This window comes from Scatophagus argus, chromosome 20 (assembly GCF_020382885.2).
Source record: "Scatophagus argus isolate fScaArg1 chromosome 20, fScaArg1.pri, whole genome shotgun sequence".
In the NCBI taxonomy this organism is placed as follows: Eukaryota; Metazoa; Chordata; class Actinopteri; family Scatophagidae; genus Scatophagus; species Scatophagus argus.
Genome location: NC_058512.1, coordinates 6,406,562 through 6,417,816, shown reverse-complemented (window position 1 = coordinate 6,417,816; position 11,255 = coordinate 6,406,562). Strand labels below are relative to the sequence as shown.

Below are 11,255 nucleotides of genomic sequence, written 5' to 3'. Positions count from 1 at the left end.
ATGCAGTTGTATTCTGCTTTATTAGTGAGGCATGGTTAAGCAAATAATGTAAAAGAACAGACGATTAGGTTGTTTCAAACATGAGACAATTATTCCATTCAGAGGTCACTGACTCTTTCATACACCATCTGTGAAACAGTGATAACAGTGTAGACTGAGTAGATGAACAGAGCAAAATGAACCCCAAGTTAGTAATAAAGACACACACATGCATTTTTTCCTCTTGTTTGGTGCATTCAATAGATGAGTCTTCATTAAGAAGAAAACAAAGGCTCTGAAGGAGCAGCATGAGAGTTCTCATAATTACAACATGCAGATTAGTGGAGCGTTAAAAGTTCAGTTCGACAAGAGGAGTTATGATTAGAAATTGTTTGGGTTTGCAGGGTTGGTCTTCACTTTCTATTCATGTAGCTGTGGACGGCCTTGTCGAAAACTGCCAGGAAGAAATTTACATCCTCCTTTGTGATACACATGGGGGGTTGGATGCGGAAGGTCTGTCGTGGCAGCAAAACAAAAGATAAGAGGAAAGATTTCAGGGACAATATGAGTAAGCTGGTCAAGCATCCTGTGTCACACACTTCAGACAACAAAGGCACACTGGAATATGCATAAGCTATGTTCAAGTGGATCTATCAGTGTGAAAGAGCACGTTGTGTGGACTAACCACCTTTAAAACAGGAGATTGTGATGATTCTTTTTGGATAAACAAGATGAAGTGTGTAGCCTGGTTGTGGTGCTGCAATTTTGACAGAAACAAACAAAAAAATACCTTTTTATTTTTCTAAGCCAGTGAAAGCAATTGACTGCTTTTACAGAGATGATCTAAGAGCATAGATGGAGGTAAAATTGAAATAGATCGTCCTAAAGGCGACATGACCTGGATAAAATCATTGGCAAAATGTGTCATGTTAAGAACATAGAATCATCTCTTAATGGGGATCCTTTTAGTTATCAAGCCAATACTAAAATGAACATGAGGCTTTGTGGATGCAGGGTGAAAGGGTAGAAAAGCCATGGGACAATGTATAAAAATAAAAAATAAATCCTTCTTGACATATCCTCAGCTGAAAACGGCTCAAAGATAATATTTAATGTTTTACCTCAAGAACCTATATGATTTTGATACCAACAAAATGTTTCATGGGGTTGGGATGGGGGCGACAAAGACTGTGCAAGTTGTGGAAACATAAAAACAAACAAGAAACAAAACCTGTTTGCAACTTCCCACAGCTAAACAGGTGTAAAAGGGACATCCTCTTAAGGCTCAGCCATTCATAAGGAAGGATGGGGATGAGGGTCACCACTTTGCAAAAAAAAAAACAGTTTGAGAAGAACGTCTCTCAACATACAGTTACAAGCATTTATGGATTTCACCATCTACAGCCCACATGAAACAATTCAGAAAAATAAAAGCATGTAAGGAATGAAACAGCATTGAATTCTGTGTCCTTCAATCCCTCAGGCTGTACTCACAGATGGTAGAAGTACTGTGATCTTCTACTTGAGGAAAAGTAGCAGTACAAGTGTAAAAACACTTTGTTGCAAATAAGTAGTGCATTCAAGCTGTTACTTCAAGTACAGAAGTATTAGCATCAAAATCTATTAAACGCATCCACGTATCGTTATGTGAAGAGATTTGGCACGTGTCACAACAGTGTGGCTTTGTAGTAAAAGAGTGCAGGTACCACACTGACCTGCCTGCAATCCAGACCTGTCTCGCTTTTAAAATACGTGACGCATTATGAAGCGCAAAATACGACAGCTGAGACCCTGGACTGTTGAGTCACTGAAGTTGTATATTAATCAAGAATTGGAAAGAATTTTGCTTTCAAAGCAATCTGTGTCCTCAGACTTTACTGAGTATTGTTAAAAGGAAAGGAGACGCAGCACAATATGCCCCTGAACATTACAACTTCTTTATTGTAGAAGTACAGTTTTTATCTTGAAGTTATTCTGCCTGATTCTTGTAAAATTACAGCCCTATTCTAAAGTCACTTCAAATCAAATTTAATATTTCCCTAAGACTTTGTTGTGGTGTTACCAAATGCTGGTGACCCTGCAAAATAAACCAGCAGAAGAACAGACTACTTCAAGGTGAGTGCCGTTACCTGTCCGTAGACTCCTCCTTTCCCTATCAGGACTCCCATGTCCTTCACGTCCTCCAAGATCTCACGCATTGCCTCAGGAAACAGCGGCGCTCTGCTGGCCTGTGGTTGGTTAGCGTAGTCAAAAAGAAAAATCAAGTTACCAAGTCTGACAGAATGTTTCATGTCAGATTTAAGTGTTTGACTGCTTTTAATCAGCGCAGGTCTTGGTGAGGGTCTAATTTGACTACCAATCTACGGAGGCTTTAGTACAGGTAATCATAATTTTTTTAGATGCTCTTGCTTGCTGCAGTACAATTTTGCACTCTTAAGTACTCAAGTGCTCAAGCACTTCTAAAAGAGAACACAGTTCTGGTTGCGTTTGTTCCTTTTTCAGAAGTGAATGGGAAAAACATCAGTCAGAAGTACACGTAACGCAGCACTGTTCTCCTCACAGTAACAGATGATCGCTGCTGCCCCGGCTAAAGGTTAACTGGGGTACAGCTAAACCGTGTCTCCAGATGGGGGGACAGAGAGACACGCGAGGACAGCTGAGTGTCACAAACTCAATACCTTGTCTTTGACCATCTCCACTCCGATATGCAGGCCTTTTCCTCGGACGTCGCCGATAATCTCATACTTGTCTCGGAGTTTTGCCAGTCCTGTCATCATATAGGTGCCCACAGTGTGACAGTTTTGCTGTATGCCGTCTTCTTCAATAGTCTGTTAGTATGAGTTAATTTAAAAAAAAAACATATTTGTACCATCAGCTCCTGCCTCACTGAACCTGAGGAACAGCAAATCAAAGTGGTTGACAATTGCTTCCTCTGACTTTATGGTGTTCTGTCCCTCCAAAAGTCATCAATAGTGTCACAGTGCCAAGGTGCATGTTGGTCACCTTTACAAATTCTCAGGCCAAAGTAGCCTACACTGAAGCTGAAATTGTCTCCTTTTCCACTGCGAGAGCACGTTGGCTTCTGCGTCTAACTGACAGAAGCTGGCAGGTTAAGCTCCAGCAGGGGAACAAGCACAGCACACAAACAAAAACTGTGGGTTGTAAGTCATGGCCAGTCACATTTTTGTCAGCAGTGATACTGAGATTAAGGACTACACCATCATTTTAACAGACCAAATGAATTTATGATTTTACAGTGTTTACTGTGGTGCTAATCAGCTGTCTGGCCTTCAAACTGATATTTGTGGTACACGTTCCCAGAGCAAATGTTTGTTCAGTTGCTTCTTCTGCAAGCAGCACAATACATGTGTTTATGTTTTTAGGTTAGAAAGAGTCATAATTTGGGTTGTTTGTATGTCTGTAACTGTGTAGCAGGCTGCTACACAGTTACAGACATAGTCATAATTTGGGTTGTTTGTATGTCTGTAACTGTGTAGCAGGCTGCTGAATGTTTATCAGTATTACTATCCGTCTGACGATGTGACTTCGCTGCTTTATGCAAATATAGGCAGACAAAGTGAATTGATGGCTTAATATCTAAGTGGAAGGAACCAAAAAATATAAAATATTCCTTTTGGGTTTTCCACACACAGGATGTGATTTTCATAGCAGATATGTTTTATGTTGCAGCAGAAAAGAAAAAAAGTGTAACTCAATGTACTTTAATGGCTTGTCATCCTCTGCTCCTGACTCGATTTTGATCAAATTAAACTCTCTTGTGCTAATGAACAGAAGTGATGTAGAAAAAGAACAGTAATCCTCACATCAAGCACTGATGAAGCAATGGCACAAGCCACAGGATTTCCTCCAAAGGTGTTGAAGTGGAAGGCCTTACCAAAAGAGGCAGCAATTTCTGGAAAAGATAGAAATAAACCAGCTCACACGTCCACTCACTCACTGCTGCCTCGAACTAAAACTCAGACTGCACGAATTAAAAATAATTTGTGGAAATCTCTGTGGTTTTGCAGTGGGTTCATGTTGGTTTCTGAAACTTTTTTCTGAAAATGCCACCTAGCAGGATTTTACAGGGAAATGAAACAAGTAAACAGTCTTGATTACTAAGAAAGAGCTATGGCAACTAGACACTTCAGCAAACAACACAGGAGCAACCTGTGTTCACACATCCGGTCGCAGGAATAGACATGCTGGTTTCAAGGCTGTGACACTGTACTGAAATCAGCACATAAAATAGGGTCTGTCAGTGTTCTTATCTCGGTGCATTTATTGTTTGTTGGCTTCCATATCATATAGCTGAGTAAAACTACATATCATTCAGCTGTATTTGTTTATGTCATCAGTATCATCTCACCTGGCGTTGTAACTACGGCTCCCATTGGGAATCCGTTACCAATTCCCTTTGCCATTGTAACCATATCTGGAACGACTTCATTACCCTGGAAACCCCAAAAGTGGGTTCCTGTTCGTCCAAATGCAGTCTGGACCTGTTAGGTGCAAAACCATATTCATTTCTTTACATTTTTACGTTGCATGTGGATGATTAAAACTGCCCAGAGCATCACTGGTAATCAGTGAGATTGATGAGGTGAGGTTTAAAATGAAATGCTTCCTTTATCATTAAATTCTATTGTAAATTAAATATTTAAATCTGCGTTTAAACATTTTCTGTGTTTATAGCATTCAGGAAGCCACACTTCCTTGTGCAGCCCTGTAATATATAATGACAATAAAATCTTGAACCTTGAATTCTACTAAAAGCAAACAGGTTCTGACAGGTAACTTGTTATCACAAATTTCCATCAAGTTCTCATACTCACATTTATCTTGAGAGCATTATAATAGAATAATTGAGGCCAATAGTACCCGACCTTAGTTACAACGTGTATCTAACCTCATCAGCAATGCAGATGCCTCCTCTCTCTCTCACAAGTTTGAAAGCCTCCTTAAAGTAGTTTTTAGGGTACTGCACAGCTCCTCCCATTCCCTGTGCAAATGAAAACACATTCACATCTCACAGTCTCATCTTAACTGGCACAAGCATCCACACTGTAGAACAGCCAAATGGCTTGATAACCAAAGACTTCTTGATTTCGTTTCCAGTGACTCAATAAATTCAGATTTTTATTTGAAGATATCACATTCTCGACTTACAATCGGTCAAGTTAAGTAAACGCTCCACATCTGAATGTAGTACCTGAATAGGTTCTCCAAAGAAAGCTGCAATTTGACTGGGGACACTAGTAGCGAATGTCTCTTTGAGCTGTTCAATGTATTGATCATTTGCCATGCACTGACCTGTAAGATGAAAAAAAACAAAAAACTATTGGTAACAATAATAACACACAAATTAGCATGTATAAATGCAATATTTTCAAAATAAATTACTTTTCAACATCTTAGGTAATTATTCAATAAATTGTTTCATGTCTTCCCATACAGTACAATACAATATCATATCACAGTTCCACGGTTTACATTTCTAATGTCTACATGAAGTTAATTTTACATCTTAAAAGTCTGTTGCAGCATGAGATTATAAACACTTTCTGCAGGAGAGCAAGAGAAATACTCTTATTTAGCCATGGCAGCATGTGTTTGTGTACCTGGTGCACAGCTACATTCTCTGATGGTCTGCACAGGAGAGTCCCTGCAGTGGCTTCCTCCCCACAGACCTCTGAACACATCAGGACACATAATCTGTTTAGTTGGCAAAAAACAAACAAACAAACAAAAAAAACTAGTCAGCTAGGTCAACCTTATGGCTTCAGTCACTCATAAGTAATACAGCATACAGAAATCACACTTCTGAGCAAAATACAAAAGAACTTAGTGTATATTTTTCAAAATGCAAAAGCTCTTTGAGAGGTTGAAAGATGCAGGTCTTGTGCCATCCACCTTTTTTTTTTTTTTTTTTTTTTTGCCCATAAAATACAGTCTGTTCAGTACTCATGCAAACCACTCCGAGTGCACTACACTGAATCAGCAGTGTGATGGAACAGGTCAGTATTATCAGGTGACTGAGAGGAGTATTGTCAGCAATAATGCACAGGATGTTCCTTAAAGCCACTGACAATCACAATCTGATAACTCAGTTGTAATAATAAGCCGATGAGCTATTAACCTCGTGTATAGTGCCCATACTGGTTTCTGCTGGACTGAATGAAGCAGTCTAGACTTGCATCAGGCTGAACGCACTGAACTGCAGGCTCTGAACCTCATGGCTGTGTGAACAGTGATCATCAGTTACTCATGCATGTGCTTAGGTGTCCCTGAATGGCAGCATCACAAGAGGACATCACATCAAGCTACATTCAACCTCATTAAAATATAAATTAATATGTGTATTATGTTGTGTATTGCTGTATATGGCACTGTAATACATTAATGCACATATACATACATGTGTGCAGCCTGAACCATTGGCGATGGGGTATTTATATGGCGAGTTGGAGGTAAGACCCATGGTGTGTTGGCTCCCTCCATGGTATGCCCCTCTGGAAGATAATGCATTTAATGCAAAGCGTAGCTAAAAACTTTAGTCAGGTTTAATTACGAAACAAATAAGACTTGTACCTAAAAGTCAGGATGTCAAAGTTGCCCGTGTGAAGTCGTGCCATCAACATAGCCAGGTCATTGGCTTCTGAGCCACTGTTGGTCAGATATACCACCTGGACACATGAACAAAGACCATCAGAGATTACAGCTTACCTACAAGTCCAGGTTCCTGCCCTCACCTGATCAAATCCACCCCATTACCTTAAGAGGATCTGGTAAGTAAGAGGTTAGCTTCTCACAATACTCTTGGAGAGAAGGATGGACATAGATGTTTGTAGTATGCCACAGTGTCTTCAACTGCTTCACTGCTGCTGCTGTTATTTTTCTGTACCCACAGTTAAGTGGTTGGAGGAACAATGAACATTTCTGACTTAAAATTGTACATTAGAGTAAGGTTATCATTGTGTGACACAGCATAAACAAAGGACCTTACGGGTGACAGTGGCCCACACTGACAGTAGCCACACCGCCAAAGAGGTCCAGATATCGTCGGCCATCCACATCCCACAACCACTGCATGTATCCCTGGTGGATGAACACTGGTCTCTTATAGTAGGTAATCTTCATGGTCACAGGGTTGCATTTCTGCTTGCGGACTTCCATCATTTTTTCTTTTGACATACCCTAACACAGACATAAAAACACAGGAGGAAACACTTTTCTCATTGTGCCACAAGCATGATCAAAGGTCTCTCACACTCCAGCATTTAAAATGGCAAAATTTTGCCTCAAAAGGAATTCATTTATGCCATTTCCCTGAGACTACCAGCAGGTAGACATTTTCCTTTCAGAGTGAGATTTCTTTTGGAAGAATTTTTCCAACTCATCATCCAACTTTTAAATCCAGCAATACAGTTTAGCTCCTATCCAATATTCAAGCGTTGCGGTTTATTCATCTTTTGTCTACTCATTCATGCTTCAAGTCCAGAACTCTACTCGGACATCATAGCGTTCCATATCTTTCATTTCCTGGGGTTTCATCTAACTTTCAAAATCCTTTCCTGCTACAATAATTCATGTTCCCTTCAGCTGCTTCTCCATCCAAATCAAAACCAGCAATTCATTTTAACATCAGATTTTCAAAAAACATGTCTTTCTTGCATTACTGTTGTTGTTCATTAAATTATCTCATTGTGCATTTATACTTTTATGTCCAACAGCAGTCGGTTGTAAGTGTATTATACTACCCTCTGTAGTTGACAGTAACATCTTGATGGCTCCATCCATGGTTTAATACACATGAACACACGATACATTGCTCCACAGTAGGTTTTTGTTTTGTTTTGTTTTGTTTTAATCAAAGCCATTGCAGAATACACAGCCCAACAGTGAAAGCTGGTTGCTGCATCAGTCTTACCTTGAATTCTTCTGGTTTGAAATTGCATGGAGGCATCTCTGGGTCTCCAGTGTGGTGCTTGAAGGCTGATTTCTGATATACCGCACCTGTGAAATGTGAAATTCATGAAGAGGGGTAAAAGAGGTTGTTTTTCAAGATTTTGAGCCTTAGAAAGCCTTACTGCGACATTTCTGTCATAACACGGCACTTCATTTGATAATAAAAAGACAGTGAAAAGCACACCGAGTTCACTTGTAATGAAATTGCCATTTGAGATTGCCATTTCATTGCTATTTGGGACTTATTTTGTTGTAGTCTAAAACTGCCCATCACTTGTGAATAGCCAGTGAATTGCTGATAAAATCACGTGGGCAGCAATTAAGAGATCTGGAACCACACTTCTTATTATCTCCAAGAGTACACATCTGATGTCATTATGGTTGGCCCTTCTGTTGATTTCGTGACATTCTGAATTAGCTAGTCAATATGTAATCAGATTGTAACCTTGTTGATGGTTTAACTGCTTAACTTCACATTGTGAAGTTAAGCAGTTAAAGAGGTAAATATATACTTCCTGTTTTCTCTACTCCTCTGATGACTGAAAAGGCCAGTTAGAACTGGTCTGAATGCCACACAGGTTTTTATGATCTACTTGAATTGACCTCCTGGAGAAACATTTATCTTTAGCGCACAAGGATTATTATCAGAGATTATGTACAAAATAACATGTCCATAACTCTCACTTTTCAACATCTGTTTACTGTTTTAAATTTATTAACAAGAGACGAGTATTTTATTGAAAAGTGTTCAGAATTAATTATAGTTAGAATTATAGAATATTTGCACTGTTTTGTGCTGTAGTTTAACATGAGGCAGTTGCCTGAAATTTGACCCAATTATGTCTCAGTGTCGTGGTTTGGTTGGATAATATACCTAAGAAGGTCAGTATCAAAATAAATTTGCAGATTGGCCCCTTTCAGAATATTACTGGATTGTGATTATTAATGCAATAATGTCATCAACACTTCATTGCTGCAGCTGGTAAAGGTGGGTATCTTAATGTATAATAATATTTTAGAATTTACTATTTTATTTTATATTAATAATATAGACCTGCAAAGTAACTAATAACTAATTTTAAATAAATTAAATTATTAGTAACTAATCAAACAAATGTAGTGTAGTAAAATGTACAATATTGGCCCAAATGTGGTGGTGTAGAAGTCTAAAGCAACAAAAAAGGAAATACTCATGTAATTGTGCTTTACAGTAAAAAACAAAATAGAAAAAAGAAATAAAATAAAACACAAAAGGATTAAACTAAAAATGATACTGCTGCCCAATACAATTAAACTAAACGTTATCTTAAGTTTTATGCAGACAGTTTATTTTGTCCTGTATAATTAATTCATGAGCCAACAAGCTGTTAAAATTAACCGTGGCCTGAAACTCTTCACTTATTATGACAAACATAAAGACTACCTGACAGACCTCCTATGCCGTTTGTGTAACCATCAGCAACAGACCTTGAATAAATTAGGATTTTTGTTTATCTCCATGGTAACTCACCACTTCCCAGGTGAAATTTGGCCACACCAGGTGAACAGCAATACTGTCCCATGAGAGCTGCATGGCGACCAATTAGACAGGAGCCAATTTTATACATGTTGCACAGGTGCAGAACACAGGGGACTCAGTTATCCTACTGCCTTCGCGTAAGACTTTCCTTTTTCTACAAAGTCACAAGGATGGGTGGACAGTGCTCAGCCAATGGTACCCTTCCCACCAAACAACAGTGATTTCACTACGTCACATCCATAAATATATAACCAGTGGCACCTGGTCACTATTTCTACTACATGCTCACTGATTGGGAGTTTAGGAAGAAGGAGATCTTAGGTGGTTCCGGTTCTTTCCTGTTGGTGGCCAGAGAAGACGCTGGCCTCAGTCTGAGGTGAGTGGGAGTGTGATTCAAGGTTCAAAGTTTTTATTTGTCATCATTGCCATACAGTTATGCCCAATGAAATGCGATTGTAGCCCCCTCCATGCCACAAATACAGAATAGTAAGAAGATATTCAAATATTTAGACTAGAATGAAATCTAAACAGGCAGCAAAACAGGACAACTGACACAAGTAGCACTGCAGGAAGAAAAACAGCATGTGACACCCTTCTCAATGTCTCTGAGGCTCTTCTAACCAACCTCACTTGGCAGTTGATTGATATGGGAGGCTCATGAGCTAATGAATGCTAACTTGGCTAACCTAATGGGAATGAGGGAACTCAACAGAAAGATCAGTATCATTCTTTACAGAGGAATGTGAAGAATGAGGTGGAGTTGAGGAGACTTACAGCCTGATGGAGGAAAGAAGCTCTCTGTAGTCTGATGGTGCAGCTGTGGGTAGTTCTGTGTCGCTTTGACACATGGCAGCAGGGTGAACAGGCTGTGGCTGGGGTGGATGAGCTCTGTGCAGGCACCTCACCTCACCTCTCTGATATCACAGGTGCTCTGTTGCTGGTCATCAATGATGTTCTGGGCTGTTTTAATCACCCACGTGCAGATCCTTTTCTGTCCACATCCCATGCGGCTTTGTAATGTTTGCAGTCAGGGTGCTAAAGTTTCCTTGTGGGTCATTTCTGAGCTTTCTGTACCAGGCTGGAGATGTGTGATGCCAAAAATAGTTCCTACACAAAACTGCTCACAACAAAGTCTGGATTGTCTTGAGCAGCTGGGTCATAATTTCTGGAAAGAGACGTTCCTGTTGAGTTTTTCAAATGTATTTTCGTGGTCCTTTGAGCACCACAAGCAAAGTGCCACGTAGTTCCATTATATTACAGAAAATTAGGCAAATCACACCAGAACAATTTAGATGGATGAATGGCAGTACAGGCAAGAGGAAACATATTTGTTTTTGGTTGTTGTTCAGTTTTAACAGTGATAAATCCTCAGTGGTCTGAACATTATTGGCTTTTGTTAGATTAAGTTGAATGTTGTCATCCTCGAGCTGTCTGCTATTTTGAGGGGTGATCTAATCAGTCATTTTATGAGAAAATTAAAAATGTAATAATTGGAAGAAAGGTATTAAAATCTCTCTACTTTGAACCATACAAATAATGCCACCCTGATCTTTAGGATGCCCCAGTTGTGAAATGAAGTTTAAGGTGTGAATTACTGCCAGATGATGGAAGCCATGGCAACCTCTGCAGACCTCACCTCATCATGAGCAAACTGAATTACTGATTGAATCTCAAGCCTTATGAGAGCTACTTAAGAAGTGTAAGCCTCCTTAATGAAAGGACCAAGACTTATTAACTCATTTTCCTGTTATAAATGTAGTGGTGTTTGCAATGTCATCATGATTTCAGT

General features: G+C 39.4%; 1 protein-coding gene across 2 annotated transcripts; it reads right to left on the bottom strand.

Moving 5' to 3' along the window:
• Position 1: 1 nt before the first annotated feature.
• Positions 2-9,653, bottom strand: LOC124051184 (alanine--glyoxylate aminotransferase 2, mitochondrial-like). 2 transcript variants are annotated; one of them, XM_046374244.1, is made up of 14 exons: positions 9,458-9,653; positions 7,910-7,995; positions 6,986-7,176; positions 6,754-6,877; positions 6,571-6,665; positions 6,398-6,491; positions 5,601-5,694; positions 5,192-5,292; positions 4,889-4,981; positions 4,349-4,481; positions 3,804-3,892; positions 2,658-2,807; positions 2,109-2,207; positions 2-494 (listed from the first exon to the last, which is right to left on the bottom strand). In XM_046374244.1, exons 1-14 carry the CDS (start codon positions 9,552-9,554, stop codon positions 393-395), a joined length of 1,548 nt encoding a protein of 515 aa, XP_046230200.1. In that variant the 5' UTR covers positions 9,555-9,653; the 3' UTR covers positions 2-392. The 2 variants fall into 2 exon arrangements, with proteins under 2 accessions (XP_046230200.1, XP_046230201.1); XM_046374245.1 differs by lacking the exons at positions 7,910-7,995; positions 9,458-9,653 and adding an exon at positions 7,740-7,845.
• Positions 9,654-11,255: the final 1,602 nt, after the last annotated feature.

What these genes read in the sequence shown, in the direction of transcription:
- LOC124051184 (XM_046374244.1), bottom strand. Translation starts at nt 9,554, where the DNA reads ATGTATAAAATTGGCTCCTGTCTAATTGGTCGCCATGCAGCTCTCATG. An exon ending in TCAAACCAGAAGAATTCAAG is followed by an intron (nt 7,177 to 7,909) that starts GTAAGACTGATG and finishes TGTCTGTGTTAG; the next exon opens with GGTATGTCAAAAGAAAAAAT. An exon ending in TGGAGATGGTCAAAGACAAG is followed by an intron (nt 2,208 to 2,657) that starts GTATTGAGTTTG and finishes AACCAACCACAG; the next exon opens with GCCAGCAGAGCGCCGCTGTT.